This window comes from Aythya fuligula, chromosome 7 (genome assembly GCF_009819795.1).
Source record: "Aythya fuligula isolate bAytFul2 chromosome 7, bAytFul2.pri, whole genome shotgun sequence".
In the NCBI taxonomy this organism is placed as follows: Eukaryota; Metazoa; Chordata; class Aves; order Anseriformes; family Anatidae; genus Aythya; species Aythya fuligula.
Genome location: NC_045565.1, coordinates 20,058,737 through 20,085,051, shown reverse-complemented (window position 1 = coordinate 20,085,051; position 26,315 = coordinate 20,058,737). Strand labels below are relative to the sequence as shown.

Sequence of the window (26,315 nt, the reverse complement as noted above, 5' to 3'; positions counted from 1 at the left end):
TCCACCCTAAATATGTAAAAATCTCAACAGTAAAAATGGGATGTAATTGGAGAACAATTGTTTTGGTAAGCTTGGTTTTCATGTTTGCAGATTGATACATAGCTACCACGTAAATCAGCAGAGCAGCAAGCTTTTGCAGCAGGGACATCTGTGTGCAGCCCAGCCAAGAAGCAAGCACTGTATTGCTGTGCCCCATTCTTTACTTTGATGCTGCACAGAACGGGGCCCAAGTGTTGAACAGCTACCATTTCTCTTTGCTTGGGCACCTGCATGAAGAGTGTGTGGAACAGCACTGCAAGGCAATGCAAGAGAGAACCTCTAATTGAGGATGTGCTGTAAATCCTCCCATACCTGATCCACTGTGCTCTACTAGTCATGAAGCCAGTGTTTTGCCTTTTTCTTGTTTGTGGTTAATTCTATCGATGTCAATTTCATTTAGCCTGATGGAGTAGCAAGTTGAAGAGAATAAACAGAAGTATCCCACACAGCTAGTTTATTCTTAATGAAGTTAATGGAGCTGAGATTAATCTTCTGGGAGCTGAAACCCATACGATATAATGAAGCCTGTTGCTTGTGGTGCGCACTACATAAAAACTGCCCACGCAAGGCCAATATTAAAATGGCATGTCAGAGTTTCCAAACTCTGCTTTTTTTTTGCCAGAAAAGGTGGAATAATGAAATCTTTCACATAAGAGCTCTTGCATGGGTATCTCAGGCATAACTGCAGAGGACTTATTGGACAACTTGGCTGTTCTGTAGCTAGATGAGGAAGTAAATTTTGGGAAACACTTGTGTAAAGGTTGTACCTGGAGCTACTCATTTGCAAAACTCCTTGAAAGATAGGTGATGTTAATTTTTATTGTTCCTAAAGAATGTAACAAGTAAATGAAGTTGTCAATGTACAAATGCCTCCTGACAGTAAAGGACTATGGAGATTATACTGAGGCGCTAACTAAAAACTGGGTGGGGGAAAAATGAAATAAAGAGGATGTGCAGGTGGTGACAGTCAGAAAAACGTGTAAAAACAAGTTGAGTGCTTTAGGGTGCTTGCGAAGGAGGAAACTGAAATCAGGTGGCACTTGAGGACTGATTAAAAAAAAAAAAGTTAGTTGTTTTCTTCAGGTGAATTTGGAAATTTATAGTCATTTCAAGTTTATCTAATACAACCTAATTGAAATGCATGTACAAGAGGAAAAATGATCCAATAGTGCAGGATGTGGAGCATGCAAGCTGAAAAGAGCTTTGCTCAGAAAGTAGGTTCATAGGCAGAAGATGCTAGCAATGTATTTCCATGTACAGGTGTTGCCTAACTGGAAAAGAAAACTTGTCTCAACTGAGCTAAGATATTAATTGACTTTTCCTTTAATGTTTGTTTCCCATTTTTGATGTGAGCTCAAGGTTTTCCTTTCATAATTGTGCTGTCAACCAAGAGTTACCTGTAACAACTGTTCTTTGAGATACCCCAGGTTGCTCTTTCAGGTAACTCAGAAGATAGAATTTTAATAATTTAATTCTCTCTAGTAGTTTATTCCTTTAGGGTAAATTTCCATTATAAATAGAAGTTCTTGGGAAAAAAAAAAATCACTTTTCATTTCACCTGGAATAGATTTTAAGCTTTTAAAGATTTTAATATCATTCTCTGTGTATCAAGATAAAACACTTTTTTTTGGACAAAAGAATGCTCAGACAATAAAAATTGAGCTATTTTTGTTTATGTCATCCCGTATAATAAGCTTTTTAAAGTGAAACTGATCCCACTGAAAGGATTATTGATAATGGGATCTACTTAAGGAACAATTAGAAAGTTGGCTGGAATAAAAGGATAAGAGGATATCTGTTGGGTCCTTCTTTTAAATCTCTTGCCTTTTGGCTCCTGAGTTGTCACATGTGGTGAGACTTTGACCAAACAGTACACTTGTGACTGTCCCATCTGAACAAGTAGTAAATGCACGTCTTCATCACGGCTCCTTGACCAGCAATATCAGAAGATGAGAGAGGATCCAGGATTATTGTAATTATATTTCTCCTGACTCTTGTAGGAGAACAGTACTAGCTTGGAAGCCCGTACTTACATTTACAATCTTTTCTTGATTATTTTTTTTTTTAACCAGATGCTTGGTTTCGTAAACTTTCTATTGCAGTGGTTTTTGAGTAGCAGTTCAGGGTGCTGTGATATATGGCCTGCAGTTGGTGTATGGGGCCACGTTAAGCAGCAGCGCCTGCATAGTTCCCTTCTGAAATGTTTCCATTTGCGAGTCGCTGATAGGAGCGATTGGGTGTTTTACGGGATCTCTGGCACGCTGAGCTGTGGTTGTAAATGCTCTGCAGCTCTGCTCTGACTGGGAGGACTGGGTTTAACAGGAAGAAGAGATGGAGCTTTTTTTTTTTATCAGTTCTTTTGTGACTGGTTCTTAGATATATTTCTAGTTTGGTTTGTTAGATAGCATCAGTCTTTCTATTTTCCCTTTTCAAGTCCTTTAAAGCTTTGCCATTTATGGGCTCTTTTATCATTGCTGTCTAACACATAAGGAGATAACTACCCGATGTCTTGTCTTGCTGCTCCATATGCTCTGTTTTCCTCTGTTGTAGTTACGTGTGTGCCTTTTCAGTGTAGCCATTGAAGAGCAAAGAAAAACAAGGTACAATCTGGGGAAACTGGTTTCCTGTTTCTGTGTACTGCCTCATTCCTCCTAATGTAACTCACCCTTCTTTTCTGTAATGTTCCAGTCCTCCCCGTTCACAGGTTGGTTTTTGTGCCAGAGGCACCCTTGGGTTCTTTGTTGCAGAGCTGCCTCTCACTTACCTCGTCCTTGGTTTCTATTTATGAGTTAAGCCAAACCCTCACTTCGTGTGGCTGGCTTTTTTTTTTTTCTAGCATTTTCTCCAGTTAACGCATAAGTTCCTTAAATGTGAACATAGGTGTGTTTGTCAGAAAAATTACTCAAATATTCTGCCTGCTGCCAGTTTGGTATATGTATGGAGCTGAGAGGGTACAAGCTGAGGAGCTGTACAGGAACATCAGAGAAAAATAAAAATATAAATCAGATTTCCAGCTATTTTAAAAGCTACAGAGCAAAGGTAAAATATTTGTAATGAGGCAGGGAGTTTTTTCATGTTTTGCTTACCAAAACAAATCTATATGAAGAGAGATGTCCCTTAACATAGCACTGGGAAACTGTAGATTTGGGCTGCAGTAACAATTAGCAGAATTACACCCATAAGTAGCATGGAAAGTTCTTGCTGGTTGTTCCTGAAAATGAGGTAACTGAGCAGCTGCACCAACATGCACTCAGCAGAGGCACTTTTCTTGGAGTTTTAAAGATTTACTAAGAGCTAAAATAAGCTTTTGGATCTAGTTGAAGTGTGGCTTGGTGAGGCTGAATGGAAGACAGAGCATGAAGAATGTGCTGATCTGCTCAAGATGTGTTAGTTGTTTGTTAACTTCCAGTGTGTGATTTCACTAAGACAAACTGTTACTTGTGAGTAGATGCATGTTTTCACGATGTGCATGTAGCCGTATATGTTCTTCCTGGTCAGAGATAATACTTTTTTTTTTTTTTTTTTTTTTTTTTATAACAAACAATGTGTTTTTCTGTTATCTTTTTTTTTTTTTTTTTTTTCCCTTGACCTCCAATCATTTCCTTGTCTTTCACTGTAGCATTTAATGTTTTCTTCCCAGCTTAGTAGCTGCTGTGTTGTCATTTTCTGAAGTTTTCTACCCTTTTAAAGAAGGTGTAGAGCGTGTGCTGTGATTTTATCCTCATGGCGGATAGGGCTCTGGCTACCCTTAGACTGGTTAAGAAGCCTAGGGTTTCCAGATAATCTTAGAAAAATAATTTATAACTGCTCTCAGCTGAACTGATCTATGCATGAACTATTTTGCCTGCTATTAAAATGGGGAAAGTCTCCAGAGTTAATATTTCTGCCTATATGGCATCAGATGCTGATAGTACGTACGACTGAAGGAGAAAAATTCTAATATTACAGAGGGAATTTTTAGGCAAATAGAACACACGTTTTTCCAGAAAGATTGGCCAAGGTGTGAGAGTTCATGTCACTGTTCTCATTACTTTTCATATGAAAATTCGTATGGTGTTATTAATAAATGATGATGATTGCTTTGCTTTTTTCTCATTCAAAATGTGACACTTGAAGTTTTTCTGTACTCTGCTGACTTCCGTAGACATCGTATCATCCCTGACTTAAAGGATTGTAAATTGTTGTCTCTGCTGCTGTTTCCCATAGCATCTGTGTGTGTTTGTTTTACTTCCCATGTGATAACAATTGAGATTTAACTTGTGTTTGTTTCTCAGCACTAACAAGCTTGCTGCATGAGAAGTTATAGCCCAAAACGTCATCTGTTACGTGAATCAAAATTGTGCATGCTGGAGGTGGAAAATTTACTATTAGAGGATTTATCCATCCCCTGTGTTAGTGTATGTGCTCTCATCGTTCTCCACTCTTATTTAAAGCTAGCCGCAGAATAATGCCACTGGTGATATTCCTGCCATTGGTGGTATTCCCAACACTTTCTAATGAGACAGGTTGCCTGAGGAGCACTGTGCTTCAGAGCACCACTCTGCTAGTCACAGCTGATCTTTGAGCTAAGGTATTGTTGTCCATAGCTTCTCCCAAACTGTGTTCCTGCTACTGTAATCACATTCAAGAGCAAGGAAAAGTAAGCAATTTTTGCCTGATCGGTACCAGTGTGCAGTTTGTTCATGTGCAGAGGTATCCTGCAGCGTTGCCCATGTTTTCTTCCATGAGCAAGGAGACAAAGTGGTTACTCTACAGCAGTCTGGTGTGGGAACAAGATTGTTTAAATTGTGCTTGTCAGACCAACGTATGTCTCATGTGATTTTTGGTCTATCAGTCAGACTGAGAAGGCTGAAGACTCTACCAGCATCACACCCTGACACCGCTCCAGACTCAGAAATGGGCCTTCTCAGATGGGATCCTCACTGTTTGTCCTGCTTTGTGCCTGAGGACTCATTAAAGCAATTCATGTAAAAGATTTATTATACCAATATCTGTACACAGATTTTTCTGTCTTCATACCTTTGGCTGTAAATTGCCCCAAATGTGAAGTTAAGCAGAAAAGTGTTTCTGTGAGGTGAAGCTCAGGCCTGACTCTGACACTTTGAAAAGCCATCAATTCAAGGTCTTATTAGAATTAAACTTGATGTGCATTGCATGGGGGTGTATTTTGAAATGTGTGTATGTGCCTCTTTCACACACTTCCTCATGTTCATATTCACAGAACCATAGAGTGGCTTGGGTTGGAAGGGACCTCAAAGATCATCTAGTTCCACCCCCCCATATGATATATAGTGTGTATATATTGTGCATGGTACTGCTCTCAGTTGCATTTAGGTGATTTAATGCTGATTCGAAACAGCCCATTAAAGTATATGTCCATACATACCATATATAATATATATATATATCCTGTATTAGAGATTTTCTTCCATTACTGCTGGGAATTATAGTAACATACCATTGTATATACAGTAATTATACAGTATAATTATTAAAAATAAAAACCAGCAGCTTTGGGATTAAAATTGTTAGTTTTACAAGGCTCATGATTTCAGCTGTAAGCCTTCCAAGACAAATAATGGTCTTGGTGACAGTTTTTGGTGTCATATTGTGTGTATTGTCCAGTAGAAGAGCACATATGGCATTAACTATCCTAATAGGTTTCTCTTGAAACATAAGCTTGTGTGAATGAAAGGAAATAGCCTGCCTTGCCTTTTCATGCCTGATTAGTTTTTGCAAACAAGTCTTGTGTATTGAGGAAAAGAAAACAAATTGACGTTAATAGCAGCCCTAGAACATCAGATAAATAGAGGCAATCTTCTGGATAGCTCGTTCTGTAGGTACAGGATTTGGTTTCTAAAACGTTATCTGCCTTTCTATTAGAAAGCAATTTGGTAAGACTGACATCTTGCAAATTAACAGTGCAGACTCCTTTTTTTGTGAGTTATTGTCTTTTTTTATTAAAAAAAAAAAAAAAAAAAAAAAAGCTACTCAGGCTCTGAGCACTAAAAGAACAGGACGGAAAGGTATTTCTGTTTAAGTACAGCTCCTCATTTCACTAAAACCCAGACATGAACCTCAGGGGCATTATAAACCAAATTAGTTTTTCACAGCTTGAATAAGGCTCTTCCATAAACACAAAAGCCGAAATGATGACAACAGTGAAAGAGCTCAAAATACATTTTCTGTAAGTTTATCACCAAGCTTTCTAGGTGAGGACAGATCAGTCTCTACAGCCCTGCTGCCTGCTTTTCTGGCTGCCTCTCTGTCGAGGAGTGCTCCAGTGCTGGGCTGCAGCTTTCCCAAGCAGAGCATTTGCCAGCACCTTCCCAGGCTGTAACATCCCCAGCAGGGACCTACACTGGGTGGCCTTGGTGCTTCCCCTCCAGGTGTGTGCAGGAAGCTTTGCTCTCTGTCTTGTGCCTGGGCGCTGTTGGCTGTCATCAGCATCAGCATCCTAGTTTTCTCCAGAGGGATATAAAGAGCATTAGTTTGGTACCTCCCTACTTCACCAGACCATCTCCAGCTAATCCAAAGAGAATTTAGGGATCCCTCTCACCCAAGTATAGAATCCAGTGTGCAGCATCAGTAAAAGAAGGCGAGAGCAATCATTTCCCCAGCTGACTGCAGCAGTCTGGGGAAGAAAACATCCTGTTCCCACATGTTGGTGGCAGCTCTGCGGCAGTGTCCTTTCTCAGGACAAGATTTTCCTGAAGGTGGAAAAATTAATATACCAGATATGGGAAAAATGTCAGCTGAAGGCCACTTTGAGTAAAAAGCCTTTTCAGCATTTCCCAACAGTTATTGTCGTATCTTAATATTTATTCAGAGATATAATGATATATGATTAAGTGCCTGATCCAGAGAAGTGCATTTCTGATTTATTGAACTGATAGAAATGACTCAAAGTGATTGGAGTATCATGTAGCTAAAAATTTAACTGTAAACAAGAAAGTTAAATAAAATATTTAGTCACCTTTAATGACACCTTAACAATCTTAAAAGGAAGAGATAAATGCCATGTAATTAGAAATCAGTTAATGTGTAAGTAATGGTGTAAACAAACAAAAACCTTCCGCAACCATTCCCTACCCACCATGTGTTAAAAAAAAATAAAATATAGGAAATAAATATGAGGTAAGCATGGGGGAATTACTAGCATCAGAGAATTCTGCTGCTATCTTATGCTCCCTGCGTGTCCTCAGCAGCCCTTCAACGCCAAAACTTCATGAGTTTGTTGCAGAAGTTTTGTGCAACTGCAGTTGTTGGGCAGTAGGCATTGAGTATGTTATTAAGTATGTTATTAATGTTGCTCTTAATTGATATCATAGGGAATTTCCCTACCCCCTTTCCCTCTCCCCCCCCCCCCCAAAAAAAAAAAAAAAAAAAAAAATTGAAAAGGTGTTAAAGATGTGCAGAGCAGAGTATCCAGATTGATTCAGGTCCATTGTAGGTAGATATCTGGAAAAAGAGTGAAGCACTTATTGCAATCTGCATAGTAAGCCTCTTGTCTTAACGTGGTGGCATCAATTAGAAGTCAGGTCGTTGGGTTTTGTTGTTGTTGTTTAGTTTGTTTTATTATTTATTTGCTTTATTTCTGGTATAAGTCCCTAAATGAACTTTGAGGTGAGTGGTAACCATTTGTAGCACTGCTGGTGAGGTTATTGGGAAGTTGAATGCGTGCCTAGTTTTTATAAATACCCATAACCATCAAAATTTCTGTCTTCCACAAAGAAAATGTCAGTGGAGCAGTCTACCAATCTTACAAGGAAAGCGTTAACTTTGGCTTTATCTGAAGATTGGACAGAGCCACCTTTAAGCAGAGAAGAAAGTTGAGGCTATAGATCAGCAGCCTTGAGATGCTCAATGGAGTTATTTTTATTTAGGAACACAGGGCTGGAGGGGACCTCTTGGGTCATTTTGAAACAAGTCAAAGTCATAATCGTGCAATTCTTGATAAATAACCTCAGCTGAAGTCAAAACAAGCTGTTCCTTTCCAGTTAAATAGCTGACCCAGGGTGCAGAATGGGACAGCTCTTTATTGGAAAAAAATACTAGATTAGAAATAACCTTTGAATCCTAAGAGCTGTACAGAATTAAAGAGCATTTACTTCCTCTGTATTTAAGAACATGGCGTTTAGCTGGCTGCCACACCACTGACTGAAGTGCCTACCATGGTATGCAGCTGCTGGGGGGTAAAAAAGGCAAAAGGAGGCTGAAAAAGTGCTATTCCCTACACTATGCAGTTGACACTTGTGCAGCTGTCAGCATCTTTGGTGCTCCTATCAAATTCTGTGTCCTCTTTGAATGTGCTCCACTGTGTGTGGTGACGTGTAGGAAATGAGATAAGGGGCTGGCAAGCCTGTGCTGGGGGGACAGACAGACGGACAACGTTGTTCAGTGGGGAAGGGAGGGTCTGGCCTCAGCAAATATTTAACCTTACACGTCTGGTGGTCCATTGTACGTGCTCTGTGACAATGTTTTTCTCTGTTCTTTAACATTTTTCTTTTTTTCCCCTCTCCCATCCTTTGCTGCTCTTCCTGTGCCCTTTCTGTTCTTCTTTGGTTGTAGTTCTTTTCTTCTGTTGTTTTTGTTTATTAAAGGTGTGGCAGTTGGAGAAAAAGGATCAGAAAATAAGAAAATTAAAGGAAGAGGTTAAGATATATAAACGTAGCAAAAGCCTACAAACAATTAATGCTTGGTACAATCTTAAGGATAAATAAGAAATGCAGTAAAACTATCCTAGTGAGCTATGTAAATAGGGTGAATGTAGGAAAATATTAAAACTGTCCTGGAGCTCGGTGAATAGGGTAAATGTAGCAAACATCCACAGTTCCATTACCTTTCAGTCTAAGCATTAACGGATTTTCTCCAGCTGTGCCTAGGCTGCTTTATATTTGTTCTTCATAAAATTCGTCTGCACGAATGTTCTCCAAGTGACTTTGAAAGCTGTGTATGTTTCTGTTCACAAGAAAACAGAGTTTAAATTCGTTTGTGTGAATAAATCTGCTCTGGGAGTGTGTCCTGGCATTCATATGCAGACTGGCACAAGTTTCTCAGGCTCAGGTAGTGAGTGGCATCTACAGAGAATGTATATGTATGTATTTCAACTTTGCATTGATCCAAAAAGAAAATTCTTGTGTTAAGCACATTTCTGTAATGCCAAACAGGTAAAAATTTGTTGAATCCCATGCTTATTTACAGTGGTATTTAGATTTGAGCCAACTCCTTTGGGATAAACTACACAAAATCCTTTCATGCAGTTCTGAAAGGAATTGCGAAGTCATCTTAATGTGCAGCTGTTTTAACTTTTGTGGTGTAGAGGAGCAGGAAGCAGCAGGGGTGAGAGCCCAGGCTGGGCACAGGTGCTGCGTGCTCCTGCTGTGGACACTGTCAGCGTGCCTGCGTTTTCGTCTGAATTCATTGCCTGATCAAAACAAAGCATTTTGAGAATATAAAAGACATAAAATATAAATAATATAAAATATATAAAATTATATATAATTATGTAAATCATATATAATTACAAATTATATAAAGAATATAATATAAAAGAATATAAAATATAAAAAGTTTTTGAGTATAAAAGAATATTTATAAAAGGTTTAGAATGCAAGCAAGCAGAGCTGAGTGTGCGGGGAGTCTACACTCCACCAACACGCACACACGAACATCAAACATTCTAAATATACAGAACATTGCTGTTACATACTAAACCTGAATATGCTTATACAATCAGAAAAGGTAAGAAACAATCCTTTAAGTTCCATGACTTAACAGTCTCCATTTTCCATTCCTTTTGAACAATATGTCTTGCTTTAAGTTGTCAAGCAACTCAGTCTTTGGGCCTTATGTATCCCATTCTTCCCGAACTGAAGAAAACCATATCCATCTCCTTTTCAAGGCCAATGAGGCCAGGGTCAAAAGGCACCTCCAGGTCAGCAGGGGGCGTAACAGCAAAAGGCTTCGATGGCTGTAGCAGCGGAGGGGCCAATGGCGTAGCAGACAGATCAGTAAAGGAGCCCGCAGCTCCCTCACGATCTGGCAAACCACACGTGTCTGACTGTGGTCCCACATGGCTCTTTAAGGCCTCAGAGACTGCTCGCCAGGTGCCGAGCAATCCCGCCACTACCTTGTCGTTTTTAGTAGCAGAGTCCCACACCTTGACCTCAATTTGGTCCCATATTTCAGGATCATAAACTGTCTGACTGTTAATAAGGAGAATAAGCTGTAAGGTTACCAGGACAGTCTTTATTCCTAAGGACGTATGATTCCCCATAATGTGCAGCTGCTTACCAGCGAGGGGCAGTTGTATGCACAGGTCTGCTTCACTCAGCTTGAGCTTCTTCCCAGCTCCAGTGAGCCTATTTCCAGAGACTTTCTGTAGAGCTTCTCTGAGCGGTTTGCTGAGTTTGGCCGAACCCATATTCATGAGGTGATCAATGTGCCTGTTCCTGTCCTGGTCTCCGTCCTGCTAGCCTGTTCCTTTTCATTCCTTCTTCCTACTTCTTTATTGATGACATAACTTCATCGTGTTGCCTTTTTTTGTTTGTTTGTTTGTTTCTATCTTGAGGGCAGGCTCCCCTCTTATACCCTTCACCCCATAGCAGTTCTTTTCAAAACAACTTTTCACTGGTCAAACAACTTTGCATATAACAACAACAGCAAACACCCAGAAACTTCCATGCCTTAAAGGCTAGAGAACAAGCAACCCTGAGACTGCAGGGAATCTCCTGAATCACCCTTCTTTGTTCCCTCTAAACTCTTTTACATTCCTGATGGCCTCATCGATGTTATCATCAACCACAGGGCTTTCTGACCCCCATGGCCACACTCCCACATCTCCCCCTTCTTTATTAATATCAACCATTTTCTCGACACGAGTTACCACTCCATATATAACAACGGTGATGCCCAGGTACATCAGACCTGCAAGTCACGCAGCTTGACCCCAAAGAGACAAGTGTGAATGCACCTGGTGCTCCTCGGAGCAGCAATGCTTCCTTGCTCACATCACCTTCATTTCATGCTGTAGCTATACCATTATTCAGCAAGTTTGTTTAAAAAAGGTCTTTGCAGTGGCAGGAGCGGTGGGCGGAGGGGGCAGTGAGGGCTTTGCTGTCTGCTCCCACATATGATCAGCAGCAGCTGGCCATACACAGGGCAGTTGATAGGCTGCCATGGATTTCTGTGCTCTCTTCCCTTGCAGGAGGCACCATGTGGCAAGGTGCAGGATTAACCTGGCACTTTCTCAGTAGCTTCACCCACTCCTTTTACTGCTGGCTGAGCAGGCACGGTAAGGGAGATGCTCTCAGGAGCAGTTGCTTTCTTTGCAGGGCTCTTGAAAACAGCAGCTGAAGTAAGGGATAGGTAATTTATCCTCCCACGTCAGAGTCTAACGCGTTAATGTCAGAGGCAGTCACTGCTCTGCAAGCTACCAGGGTAACTGAGGCTTCCTTAGGTATAGGCAGAATTGGTTGCCACCTTCACCCCACTGTTGCCTTCTGTGAACCCACAGCAAAGCACATTTATTCGGTGCTTGATTGAGCATCATCTGACAAAGGGTGCAAACAACAGAGCTCTTTCATGAGCTTTTCTTTCCACCCTGCTTTCTTTAGCAGGAGCTTTTATGCATGGATAAGGTGTGTTATAACAGCAGCCAGGACTGCAAGTGGGGTTCAGGCCTTACAGTGCTAAAAGTTGAAGAGAGAGATAATTTGGGACTTAATGCTACACTAGAAAGCTTGAGGAAAGATGAACACAAGAGAACACAAGAGTGAACTAAGGTAGGGTTGGGAAGGGAGGAGGACATGGTTCCCCAGGTAAAGTATGTGCAGAGTCTGCAATCTGTACTGTCCATGGCATGGATGCACTTGGAAAACAGCATCAGGGTGTAAGCCAGTGAAGTTCTCTAACCTCAGCATAAATCTGTTAGGATGTCATACTAAGTGCTTATTAGGCACGCACAGTGAGAAAGCAGGTGATTATTTAACTTACCAGTTTACCTATTAATTCAGTGGCTATGACAGGCACAATACTCCCTGAAGGGAGCATGAAGTCAAGGAGACGGTTTTCACAGGTCCTGCTATGGGAGGGTTGGGTGGCCTGTTGTTGTGTTTGCCAGGCAGCTCCCATAATGGCATTGTTTTCAGCTGCTGGTAGCCCCATTAAGTGTTTGCTGTTCACGTGTGTGTGTTAGCAGGCAGGGATCTCTGAAAATAACAGCAAGTGATCACATAACCAAATACCTAATCTATATTTGCTTAGCCTGATATGTCATCAAATTCTTCACAAGTATGCTAACATACACCAAAAATGCTAACTGGGGTCTCAGACCCTATTGAAGCTTGCCTGGGAAGTTGGGTCAGGGACCTAGGCTGAGGACCAAGTACCCAGCTCTTGCTGTACATGCATTAAAAATAGCTAGGGCTTTCCATTTGGAGACTGTTGAATCCTCTGAAAGATTGTGTGTGTGTTTCCACTTTATTACAACATACTTAATAAATCAGGGTTATAGTTATCTCATCTGACTTTTCTGGAACTTCCTCTTCCATCCTTAATAACCAAAATTTGAAATACAATTTTCATCCCTCCAGGAGGGGCAGCAAAATATATTGTTCAGATCCAAAATAAGAATCCCTGCCTTGCCAAGACTCTACAAAAGTGCTGCAGAGGTACATCTGAATCGCATAGGATCCCTCTGCAGTGTATCATGTGCTTATTGCAAACTCCACCAAACTGCATTACTTGTGATCGCCAGCAAAACTTCAAGCAAAATCACTGGCACTTTATCAGTGTGCTATTAATTCAGGCAGCTGTCGTGGATTGTCATGGGATATTCTATAACCCCAGCATTTGAATGTAACATATTAAACCTGTAATAAATCCATCTTTGAGGCCCCTAGTGTTGGATGCAAAGTGTGGTTGCTGCTCAGTACTTGCTGTGCTTGTTCAGATGAGTTTGTCAGGGTAATGTTGCAATGGGAGGCTTTGTTGCCAAACCAGGATATAATCTATCTGTGACACTCTGGCTTTATGCTAGATTGGATATCTGCTTTTCTTGTGGCTACGTTAGAAGCAAATACCTACGAAAGTGTTGAATTTTGTTTCCCATCTGCATAGACAGGGAGACAGGGATGTGGTTGTTGCTTGCATCAAATTGTGCTGGTTTTTTTCATGCCCTGGTCATTTACTGATCCAGAATGAAGAATCGTGTAATGACACAGCCTTCACTGTCAGACAGTTGCTGCTTGGAGCTATGCAGACAGGGATGCAGAATTGACCCTATTAGTTAAAAAATCAAGAATGAGTCATTCGTTCAAGTCAGCTCAGTCCAAAAGTAAAGTACACCCTGCAAAATTGTGTCATATGGATGGATTCAGCACTTAAGATGTATGGTCTGCTCACAAATCTGCAGTGCATGCTGGAAGGCAAATACAGAATGTGGGCATCAAGTAGCAAGTCCACAGACGTGTCCTCTGTATCATGTGCCTGGAATCCTCTAACTTTTGATTGCATACTTTTTCAGCTTCCCTAATGGACTTTTAACAAAAATTTTGTGAATAATGCTATACTTCCTTGCCTACACACATGCTTCCTTATCTTACTGCATTAACCCATGTGGTTTACCTTCCTTCCTCTATTTGTTCATATGCTGCCTCAAGGCAAAGCAAGTTTTGTTTAAGTCAGATTTTGTTTCAGAACATAGTGGGGAAGAAGGGTGTGGGTATGCACTGGTTTGTGTAGTGCTGTTTTTTTTGCCTTGAAACAAATAGGTAAAGTCAAAAAATGGACTTTACGCTTCAAGGAAAAAGCCACAAGGCTTGTGAGGAGGCCAGTGATGTCCTCTGGATCATGTGGGCATCTGCAAAGGCTGCTTAGAAAGCTATGTCAGCTACATAGGCAAATTTGGCTACACATTGGAAAGTTGTGTCAGAAAACTATCCTTTCTCCACTCTGAAACTTTCAATGGTCTTTTACATACCGGAGTCCTAGCAATTGAACACCTCGAAGATGTGGTTTGAAATCTTAAACTCATTTGGATCTCCTTTGCTTTGTGTGTTTTGTTCTTATCAGCTGTGGGAATGAACTTGTAAAGACTGCATCCAGCTGGGATCCTTTACAGTCACTTAGGAGCATGCATGAGGTACCAGGTTTGGAGCTGCTTACAAAAGCTCTGATAGTTACAGCTGTGAATTTGTTTGATCTTTCTGAGCTGCTGTGACCATTGCTATGTGATCCAAACTGTGACTATGTCAGATGTCCCATTTGAGATGTGACCTATTCTTTCTAAAAAGAGTGTAGCACTTTATTAATATCAATCATCTTCTCGACACGAATTACCACGAGGAAGCTGCGCTTCCTAGCCAGGCAGTGTGATTTCACAGCTCTGTACCTTGACACCTCTCTACCTGCTTTTCTTCCCTTTCTGCAGATGGCGAACAGCCCACAGGCTGGGCCACCCCAGCAAGCAGTGTCAGGAGGAGCCAGCCCCCAGCCCTGAGGAGGGGAAGAGGAGCGTGGCCGCACAGCGCCATGGCCCCGCGCAGTGGCCCACCTGATGGCGGTTGGGGCTGGATGATCGTTGCCGGCTGCTTCCTGGTCACCATCTGTACTAGGGCCGTGACGAGGTAAAGGGGCTGCTGCTTGTCTCTCCGGCCTGCTGCGGCACTATCCCTTTCTTTTTTGCCCTCAGAAATATTTATCAACAATGGAAAGAAGAGGAATAGGCCACTGCCTTGCGCAAACATGATGTGTGTCTTTGGGGTGAGATGGCTTCCGCAGCTGCTGCTGGGCCGCTTTGCTGTCAGCTGGAGACAGAGGAGCCTACTCCCTGTGAACATGGATGTTAAGCTATGTTAAGCTGAGACAGGCACCCTGGGGAGGGAGAGACACTGAGACAGCATCTTCTTGGACAGTCAGTATAATATAAATGGAGTGTTTCCCACTAAATATATATATGTGTATATATATATATATATATATATATATATATTTTTTTTTTTTTTTTCAATAAAACTGCCAGGTTTAAGGATCTGAAGTCTAGGATCTTGGGATAAATAGCACAGAAGTGGAATGCAAACATCGACACAGTGTAATCTCTCTCAGTTAGTTAAATCTATCTGAATTAGGTTCTAGATCAGCCTGATTCCCCTGTTAGGATCATAGCTGGGCACCATTTTGTGATTCCATTGTTGCCAGTGCAAAGCAAGGGTTCTTCCCTAGCTGAATCACACTAACCAAAGTGCTTTATATAAAGTACTGTTGGGACTACTAAACTTGCATGTGCCATATGACGTTTTGTCTCATGTATTAATTATCTTCATTTCCAAAACCCTTTTGCAACTGTTTAAAAATGTCCATCCAGCTGGGATCAATACAAACCAGATTTAATTTTCCTGGGAGCTGGAGAAGACCTTCAAGAAGGTTCTCTTTACTGCTGAAGAATGAGACTGCTTTCTGTGAGGCACATATCCCAGGTTTAACAGATTGTTGTTCATGTTATCTTTCCTAGGTGCATCTCAATTTTTTTTGTGGAGTTCCAGGCATATTTTGGGCAGGATTATGCCAGAACAGCTTGGATCCACTCCATTGTCGACTGTGCCACGATGCTCTGTGGTGTGTATTACACTTTAACGACAAGTGTGACTGCTTTTTCTTCAGCTCCATCTCGTTTTGGCACACCCGTCAGCCAGTGGAGTAGGCTGGGAAACATGGTTGCTGTGGACTCTCTGGGGTCTGGTATAACTGAGCCGCTTCACTCAGCATAGTTGGGCAGGAAGGGAGTGTCTTCATACTACTGAAAAGAAACACAATTTTGTTTTGTCAAGTGATCTAAGTTTCCAGAAATGTACTTTTGTCAAGGTCTAGTGGGACAAGTTGTGTTTGAGAGCTGCTAACTGAGCATGTGTTTCTTTTGCCTATTGATTGGAATCATATTTGAGAGCTAGCACAGTCTGTACTTCTAGCTTTCGAATCATGTCACATCATCATCATTTTAGCAGACTTGTATTTACAAATATTCTTTTCCCTTAAAAGGAACTTCTGTGCTACTAAGAATAATATGCATCAATTCAGCAGCTTCACTAAAGTTTCTCATGGGTTTACTTCAAAATTATACAATTTAGGTGAAAATTCAGGCTTTAATCCTGACATGGAGGAGTTAATCCATGAGAATATCCATGAGGGTTTAGGAACACAGCCGAATTGAGACATAGCAACTCTCCTGCATCAGCCAGGTTATGTCTTGAAAAAAGATAGATGAGGATAAGCTTGTCCTGGCATTACAGGTAGCAGAGAGGGAGAGGGCTGGAGATGACATCCCCTGGTAGAGGCAGGGTGACCTGGGAACTGTCACTGTAGGAGAAGTTCCGGACAGGTTTGGTGGCTCTGGAGATGGTCCTCTGGAGACCTCTCACACCTAAGTCTGGCACAGAGCCTGCAGGAAGGACGCCTGAAGTTTCTGAAGTCTGAAGAGCAGATTGCTTGTTGGGGAAGGCCTCTGCAGTTGTAAGAATGGAGTAAAGAACAGCGTGGGCTGTATCCGGTTGTTGCTGTGGCCTCTCTTGACCCTGAAAACTTCAGAGTAGCTGTGTCCCATAGTGACTTTGATCTGCTGAAAAAGCTACTGTAAACTTTAGCTTTATCCTGACTTTCGGGAAAATAATTTTAGAAGGTTTTTGATTCTCACACCATTCTGATAGGAAGGGTTGCTGAAAGACCACCCTGCGTAGCTGTGATCACCGCTTTCCCCTGCTTTCCTGCTGTGTCCTTTCCCTTGATGTTAGTTGCAATGAACTATTTTCGAGGACTTGCTATTAACTACCAGCTTTATTTGTTTCTTTGAAGCCCCACTTGGGAGTTTAATAAGTAATCATGTATCCTGCCAAGTTGGTATCATGCTAGGAGGGCTGCTTGCATCTACTGGACTAATATTGAGCTCCTTCGCCGCCAGCCTGGAACATCTCTACTTATCATTAGGAGTCCTTACAGGTAGGAGGCACTCAGCTCCTTTGGTCTAGTCAGGAAAGCAACACGGGAATGATACAAAATTACAGCCTTTCCTTTAAAGAGGGGTGATCTCTTCTCCATGTCATATTGCCACATCCGTGGTCAGTAGAGATACTGAGGCTTGTTCTCCTCATTGTGAAAAAAGGGGTTCTGGCTGAAGTCAATGGGTGAACAGCCCAAATATTGCATGCTGCTACAGCATCTCTTTAACGTTAGAGAGAAGACTGTGGAAAAAGCTGTGAAATTATGGGAGCTCAAGAAGGACTTCCGCTACCAGTGATACACATAAAATTTTCTCTTTCACCTGTGATTTGTGAGGATTTTGTTGTGGTAGTGATTCTAGAGTGCCCCCAGATATTTGCATATTAAAAAATGAAATTTAAATCAAAACAAAAGAACTAAGCGGGCAGGGTAGCCCTGGGTGAATACGTAGTACTTCAGCTGTGCACTTTATCTGCATTATATTCCCTTTGAAAAGCAAACACATCCCTGGCTGATAGTATTGCTGTAGCAGCTCCTCCATTTGCATTCAGGTATGTAGATAGCAGATATTTTTGCTCTGTCCAATTTTCCCATGTTTGCAGTGAACTGAGGAACATTAGTGGTGCCCATAGTCACACTGACATTCCTTCATTATTAATACTGACCTGGTAGCCACGGTGATATAAGCCCTTGTACTTGGTCCCCTGCTGTTTAGTAAGGAGGTGGTGGAATTACTGCAGTTCACATGCTGCCAACAGCTTATTTAAAAAAAAAATAAATCCGTGTTGTAGTGCATGTAGCTCCTTCATTACAGTGTTAATCTGTTGACAAATGTGTTCATAACAAATAAAAAGGTTCCTTGTAACTCAAAAGGGCTGTGCCACATACAACGCTAATGCCACGGAGGCTTCCTTAGTGAAAACCACAATTAATATTGGGGTGGAAAAGCAATTGCACTTCATAGATGGGGCTGTAAAGAGTCCATTCTGCAAGCAGTTAACTTCTAGTCTGTAGGGAGTGATTAATGTAGAGATAACTGTCGGTAAATGCTAGTGGTGATGCTCCAATCCAGAGAGGAGACAGGAACATAACTGACAAAGGTCCATAAAAATGCAGGACTTGAAACTGTGAAAAGTGAGACAGAGATGAGAAAGGGGACTGACAACAGGTAGCAGAGCTCACTCTAAGAGACACGGAAATATTTTCAGTCACAAACTTTGCATTTCCACTTTTCACTGGACATTTTTGGCTTTTGGGGACCTATTTCCTCTGCCAACTCATTCGAAATAGAATATGCTTGTCACAGCTGCTCTGCCATCTCCTTCCCTTGCCCCCTCTAATCCACTTAGCTCAGCACTTGCCCAGCACAGAGGAGGCCTTTGAGGAGAACCTTGCAAGCCGGTTATGGCACAGATGATTACCTCCCTGGCTGGCAAGTTCTGCCGGAAGCCATGGGGACCCTTTTAACCTGAACGTAGGATGTGTTCCAAAACCCTAGTCAGTAACACATTTCAGTGTCTGATTCAGAAGTGCATGTTTAGTATTGGGGCGAGTAATTGATGGTTAAAATTGCTCTGGTTTCTGCAGCAGAGACCACAGTCTTTTCCAAGAGATGGATTTTATTTGTCTGCTGACTTGGGCATGGCTTTTTCTTCTGAGGCTTTTTTCCCCTCCTTATTTGTACAAAGAGATTTATAAATGCTCAGGACTCCAACCAGCTGCTGCATTGAGTTAGTTTACCTGACTAAAACACGTTTAGTGCAGGATATCAGTGACAGAGTCTAACTCCTTGTGCTGCCTTTGAGACCTGAAAATGAATAGCTGGGTTTGCACGAGACTGAAACACAAAGCATTGCCTCACCAGACCATTGTGCCCCACACTGGTGTCTGTCTGGGCTCTGGGATGAGACCTCATGTGGTATCCAGGAGACCTCATCTGGTATCCAGGAAAAACTGACATGCTGTTTTTCTGATGTTCATTGATAGTCCTTGTTTTCGTTATTAAACGCACCCCATCACTCCTATCTGAGCCTTGTTATCATAGATTTATAATGATCCATTAGATTTGTCAAGTCAGTGACCCTGATGGTGGAAGAAGGGAATCATCCTGGTTTCTTTTCACATTATGACTGGGCTGCATGTCAGGAAGAGCTTCCTATTCATTCGTGCTGATGGAAGTAGGCTGTGTGGTTTAATTTAATGTGTTCCATATGTTCGTGCTCAGAATTAAGCCATCTGCACTGTGCTTTCTCTTCCAGGACTTGGGTTTGCACTCTGTTATTCCCCAGCCATTGCAATGGTGGGCAAATATTTCAACAAGAGGAAAGCATTGGCTTATGGAATAGCCATGTCTGGAAGTGGAATTGGTACCTTCATCCTGGCCCCTGTGGTCCAACTCCTAATTGAGCAGTTTTCCTGGCGTGGGGCATTACTCATCCTGGGAGGTTTTGTTCTAAACCTCTGCGTCTGTGGTGCCTTGATGCGGCCCATCGCCCTTAAGGAGGACCGTAAAACTGCTCCGGGGCTTCTTGAACAGGAGTATGTCCCTGAAGCACAGAAACAAGACTTAAAGCGAATGTCCATCTGTTCACCTTTAATCAAAGCATGGTCGCACGAGTGTTTATGCTACTGTTCATGGAAGGAATATGACTTTTTGCTTATGCCAGGCTTCATGGTGCTAGCAGTGTCGGTCTTATTTATGGCGTATGGCTGCAGCCCTCTCTTTGTCTACTTAGTGCCTTATGCCTTGAGCGTTGGAGTGAGCCATCACCAGGCTGCCTTCCTCATGTCCATACTTGGTGTCGTTGATATCATTGGTAACATCACCTTTGGATGGCTAACAGACAGAAGGTAATGGCGTACGGCTAAGGAAATTCAAGCTTTAGCCAGTGGGAGGCTAGATGCAAATGGGGTGTAATGCACATAAAAGGTAACATTATGTATGTTGTCTGTAGCACCTGTAACGTTTCTAGAAAACCAATGAACAAACTTTCAGAAATGCTTGCTGTTTAATGGTTTTGTCTCTTTGGAGTTCATCGGCATCTACTGGACCCCGCCCAACCCCAAGAAACGATGTGTTTCTGAAAAGCTAAAAGCTCTTCCATTTGACCATGGAAATGTAACCTCTTTCCTAAGGTATATCAAGCATGAACTTCTGTACCTCATCCCTAGAGGATGATGCTACTTGTGCCTTTCCATCTCTTTTGTGCTGCTGGAGGGATGCAGAAGTGATGGAAAAGGACCAAGTACATGCCTACCACTGTCAGGCATGTACTTCAGGGCTGACCTAAAACTGTTATACATCTCCCAGTATAAGAGAACTCACCATGCTTTATTAACTCAGCCATTCGAGACATCTGTGTGCAGCATCTGGCTAAACTAAGAGATGTTTTGGTTCTAAGGAGCACATTATTCTTTGTGCTTACTCAGTTTGTAGGAAAAATCAGTCATTGGTTTTGTGGGGCAGGGAGAGAGGAATTGCCATCTCACTTGGCTAAACTAACTCCAGTGGGGTGCTGCTCTCCAGGTGTTTCTGCAACTGTAGCGGGGTATCTTTCCTCAGCCAAGCACCTCACTGGTTGAGCTTTTCATCTTGAAGATGGAGTAATAAGTTGGACTTAAATTTGAGCAACATGAAAGAGAGACTGAAGTGCTGCACAGTGACCGCGATGCTGTGTCCAGTGATATCCTTTCCTGTTTTGAATTTGCAGGTGTCTGAAGAAGCATCGGCACTTTTGCTACCTCTTTGCTGTGGGAATGGATGGCCTCTGCTGCCTTTTCTTGCCAGTTCTCCAGACCTTCCCCTTGCTTGTGCCTTTCTCCTTTACCTTTGGCTACTTTGATGGAGCCTATGTAACGCTAATCCCTGTTGTGACGGCAGATGTCGTGGGAACTTCTTCCTTATCTTCAGCACTGGGTGTTGTGTATTTTCTGCATGCCATACCGTATCTAGTGAGCCCGCCTGTTGCAGGTCAGTTCACAAATGACTTTCCTATAATCTCATCATTACTTTGATTTCAACTATTGACCAAAGCAAAATAGTCTGGCATTTAGTCTAGAGCTTGAACAAAAATAGATATCAATGTGATAGTAAACATTTTACTGTCACTTTCAATTACCATTTTACAATTTGATGGAAGATTTCTTTGAAAAAATCTTATTTTTTTTTTCTTTTTCCTGGAAGCTTTTGAGCATCTCATGTTTTACCCTCTGACAGAACATTCTCTTTCTGTGGAACTGTGCACTGAAGGGTGAAGCACAGGCATGCACCCTGTGGTGTCCAGGTGGGGAGGGCCTGGCCCCTGGCTCTGGGCTGCTTTCCTGCAGCTTGTTTCTCTGTCGCTAGTGACTAAAAGCTGTGGTACAGTATTTACTCTAATTTTCAAGCTATAGGTTTTTCAGCATTTTGAGTATATTAGTAACAGTCCCCATTTTTCCCTTTGAATTGGTCAAAATGATATTCCTCTGGTGTCTTTATTGGACTGGTGGGAAAAAGGTGCAAAGTGCCTTGTCATCTCCTTTTCGGATTCCCAGGAAGAAATGCAGGTGGGCTTTGGTGGGATGTAATAGGAAAGGATAGGAAATACACACTGAATGGGAAGGTAGCCCCTGGGCAGAGAAGCAACACACACAGACCTTCATAAGACTTGAGATCCACTTAAGCTCTGTCTTGATGGAATGATTTCTACATATAGAGTAAGCTGAAATTAAAAAACAAAACAAAACAAAGAACAGACAAAAACACTATGAAATTGGGTTTCTAAGAGCTGTTACATTATCACTTCACATAGGTTAGAAATTGTGTAAGTAGATGGAAGAAAAGATTTCTCTGAAATCATACAGTTTTGAAAATGATAGCTAAAGAGATTCATTGCAAGTTGTTGTTTTTTTATTTTTTTGATCTAGAGGACTTAATCTTTTTATCTCTGAACTGCTTTGAACAGTGGGTGAGTCAGCTTCACTGCTGTTGGTCACAAACTCACCCCTGTGGTATCAAACCATCTTTTCCCCTATCAGTTTCATTGCAGTGAAGTAATGATGAGAGCTGTACTCCTGTTATTCTTTAGAAAGATCTTGACACAGTTTTGAATATTATAGAAGGTCAGAAATCTTTTTCAAATGTATAAATATGTCTTGCACATCTCCACTATTCACATCAATTTCCAATTGGACTCTATTTCTGAGGCTTTTAATTTAATTTTCTGTAGCAAAAGATACTGCAAAAAGGAATACTTTGAAGTGATGCGCGAGCCTAGGGCATAGCTCACTAGCTTCAGTCAGAGGATCTCATATACACTGTATTTAATCCTGTGGCTCTTCTAAGCATGTCTAAAGACTTCCAGTTAAATCCACATGGTTGAAAGATGTCTGTGCAGTATCGTGGTGATGACTGCTGTGCTTTTTCTCATGGGTTTGACTTCCAAACAAAGGCACATAATAAAATTATCTGCCTGCTGATGTTGTGGACAAATTTCCCCCAGCCCCAGGAGGTAAAGGTATAGTGATGGCAAGGTAAACCTGTCTTGTTTGATGGCGTTTGTCTGTGATACAACTCCAGAAGTGCTGCTGATCACAGGACTTGCAAATTACAAGAATTCTGTCAAGCCTGAAAAAAAAAAAAAATGACTTGTCTTCCTACAGGTTGGCTTGTGGATACAACGGGCAGTTACACCGCGTCATTCCTCCTGTGTGGATTTTCTATGATATTTAGTTCAACGTTACTGTGTTTTGCAAGACTGGCAAAGAAAATCAACAGAACGCATTTAAGGTCACTCACCAATGACACCCACAGCAAACATCACATCTGGACAAACGGAGCAATAGCTTACTCTGTCACCGGAGAATTAGACCAAAAGGATGCTGAACTTTTGTCTGTGGATACAAGCAGCTATAGCAACAGATGACAAGCACTGTCAAAATTCAGCGCTGTGCAGCCATGACTGAGACAGAGGGGGCTGCATTGTGTTGCACTGCTGAAGATGCTACTTCTGTGAAACAAGGCATCTCCGTTAGATTTTTATGTCAGGTTTTGGTAGGCTAAAATCTACACAGAAAGTTAATGCAGTAATAGAACAAAGCTAGACTGAAAGTGAAGAGAGTTGGTAGATACAAGTGTCGACAGATTTATTTCTAAGGAAATATGTTGACTCCAAAGGTAATCTCAAAAAACATAATTGGATATAATGAAAAGAAAAATACAAAGTAATCAGTCAACAAAGCTGAACAATAATGTTTAAATTATTTCAAAAATAGTATTAATGAAATAATTTTTTTGGTGTTCCAATCAATTGTTTCAATGGAGTAACACATGCCACTGAGAAACCTCTCCATTTATCAGTCTTCATTAAACTCTTTGTCAAATGCCAAAGCTATTTGTTATAAAATCTGCCAGGAAGCTGTGATTAATGCTGAAAGCATCTCTGAAGCAGCTTTAATTTTTACAGCATCCCTGAATCTTGTACATACATTGCAACTTCATTTCAAATGTGGTTTTAGAGCTACTTTCCTAGTCCTCCTACAGCAAAATTTTGAGGTGGCTGCTTTTTTTTTTTCTTTTTTTTTTTTTCTTTTTTTTTTCTTTCTCTTGGAAATCTCTAAAGGATGAATTTCTAAACATTGACATTCCAGGTATGATACTCCAGCTGATCTTTTCTGGGTGGATGGAAGAGTTGCTGTGGCTGCTCAGCCATATGAAAAGGAGTGAATCTGTACCAGGAGACTAGGTGTGCTGGTAGACAAACCTGCTCTAGCTTCATTAGTTGGAAGAAGTCCAAAGGCAGCCCAGGAGACTGGGAGGAGAAGCTCTTGTTTTTCCAAATGCAGAGTCTCTTCCTCCTGCAAAATCACTAGTTGCTGAAAAAAATAATTTTTGCGAGCAGATGACTGAGCAACTCCCACCCCAGATGCTCTACCTAAAGAAGATCTCGGCAGACAAGTTGCTCATCCTGCATATTGCAATGGCAAGCCTGTCCCTTTTTGGATCCAGGAGACATATCTTCAGGTGGTGCAAATTACTCATTTATACTAACTGGAGAGCTGATCGGGTCACTTGTCCTGGCTGGCCAGACAGCAGCGGCTGTGATTTGCTGATGATTTCCTGCTACTTGTGCTAGGGATGTACTACAGCTGGCTGATTTGTTGAACTTAGAGACTGAATGTAGCTCATGGCAGTAAATTACTGATGTGATGGTTTATTGAATAATGAGATGCTTCTACATTTCCAAAGTGAAACTGTTAGAGATGGAGGAACTTCACGTTCTGAAGTGCAAATCTTTTCTGTTTGATGCTGTATAAAACTGTATTCTGTTCACTAGCAAATTGATCAGAGTCCAGATAAGTTTTATTAATGCTATGCTAGTAATTTTGTTAATCACTTGCGGTATATTTGATGTTTGCTATTGGTGTCCTATTCCATTCTGTGCCTCAGAAGGGAAAGCAACACAGGCTGCTGTTCACAAATTTGAATTAGATCAGGAGTACACCCACAGGGTCATAATGTATTTTTATATATATATGAATAGTATGTGTATCAATTTCTTCTATTTTTCATGCATATTTCAAATATAACATATTAAAATTGTTTGACTTCAGTTGTCTGCACTCAAAGCATTTACCACTACCATGCTCCAGAAGTACATTTAGAAGTACAGTTAAAGATTGTTTTATTAAGGGATGATAATGTTCAGGCTGTTCTCCATACAGGGTAGGCTGGCATAGCACAGTGCAGCAGTAGGCACAGGCACCTCAGAAATCTGTGAACAATTTGCCAGGATAACGTGGTGCTTTCAGTGCAGCAGTAGGCACAGACACCTCAGAAATCTGTGAACAATTTGCCAGGATAACGTGGTGCTTTCCCACCAGCCCACTGAGCACTGATGGATGCAAGCTTGGATAGAGCACTCAGATGAATCCTGTCCGTGCTAATGCTCTGCTCCAGGTGTTCCATGCAGTGCATGAAAATACACTGTAAGTGCAGAATATGATCTTTAATTGGTTTTATTTTTTTTCTAGGCCTTTGGACAGCTCTGCCATTTCAGCTTTGTGCTTAGTCTTGCATTGTACCTTTGGAAAGTTGAATTTTCATGTTAGCAAAAAGTACATGTGGGCAACTAACACACCCCTAGGTGGATTTAGCACTTACTCCCCCATGGAGTGAATGAGTAGGTCCTGAAGAGCAGGGTATTTAGGGATCCAGTGAATGGGGCCCAAACAAACGAAAAAGTGCATAGGAGCAATTGCATTAAATGAAGTGTCCACAAACAAGCCCCAGTTTTGCAAAGGTGAGCTAAGCGAAACCACCCTGAGGCTTTTTGTTACTCTATGGAAACCTCCCACTGCTGGGATGTCACTTGCTACAAACCCCAGCTGCCCAACAGCTCCGAGTCTGAATTTAACCCCAAACTCCCAGTGTTGAGCAGCGCTCAGCTGGTGGGGCCTGCAGAGCTACTCTGTCCTGGGTGGCAGCCGGACACTTGCTTGCGCAGATGCAGGATGCTGTCAGGGCTTCTTAAAGAGTAATGAATGACAGTGGACTGGAAAGGCAGTGGGGGACTCAACTGCTGGAAGCACAGCATTTGTTTCTGTCCCAGGAGGTTTGAAATGGAACAATCGTCATTCTTTTGGAAGTCACAGAATCACAGAATTTCTAGGTTGGAAGAGACCTCAAGATCATCAAGTCCAACCTCTGACCTAACACTAACAGTCCCCACTAAACCATATCCCTAAGCTCTACATCTAAACGTCTTTTAAAGACCTCCAGGGATGGTGACTCCACCACTTCCCTGGGCAGCCTGTTCCAGTGTCCAACAACCCTTTTGGTAAAGAAGTTCTTCCTAATATCCAACCTAAAACACCCCTGGTGCAACTTTAGCCCATTCCCCCTCGTCCTGTCACCAGGCATGTGGGAGAATAGACCAACCCCCACCTCGCTACAGCCTCCTTTAATGTACTTATAAAGAGCGATAAGGTCACCCCTAAGCCTCCTCTTCTCCAGGCTGAACAAACCCAGCTCCCTCAGCCACTCCTCGTAGGACTTGTTCTCCAGACCCCTCACCAGCTTCGTCGACCTTCTCAGGTCTTTTGAGCACCTCGATGTCCTTCTTGTAGCGAGGGGCCCAAAACTTAACTCAGTACTCGAGGTGCGGCCTCACCAGAGCCGAGTACAGGGGGACAATCACTTCCCTAGTCCTGCTGGCCACACTGCTTCTTATACAAGCCTGGATGCTGTTGGCCTTCTTGGCCACCTGAGCACACTGCTGGCTCATTTTCAGCCGACTATCCACCAA

The 26,315-nt window shown here is 41.9% G+C and overlaps 1 protein-coding gene across 3 annotated transcripts in view; it reads left to right on the top strand.

Annotated features, from left to right (window-relative positions):
- The window catches only part of SLC16A12 (solute carrier family 16 member 12), a 30,719-nt gene extending 7,157 nt beyond the window's left edge, over window positions 1–23,562 (top strand). For 2 of the 3 annotated variants that reach the window (XM_032191661.1, XM_032191663.1), the window contains exons 2-7: window positions 14,474–14,669; window positions 15,554–15,657; window positions 16,888–17,031; window positions 19,290–19,881; window positions 20,742–21,001; window positions 22,672–23,562. In XM_032191661.1, the coding sequence (XP_032047552.1) occupies window positions 14,575–14,669; window positions 15,554–15,657; window positions 16,888–17,031; window positions 19,290–19,881; window positions 20,742–21,001; window positions 22,672–22,934 (1,458 nt within the window). In that variant the 5' untranslated portion in view covers window positions 14,474–14,574 and the 3' untranslated portion in view covers window positions 22,935–23,562. The remainder of the gene's footprint in view (window positions 1–14,473; window positions 14,670–15,553; window positions 15,658–16,887; window positions 17,032–19,289; window positions 19,882–20,741; window positions 21,002–22,671) is intronic. The other variant, XM_032191664.1, reaches the window with a different exon arrangement.
- Window positions 23,563–26,315: the final 2,753 nt, after the last annotated feature.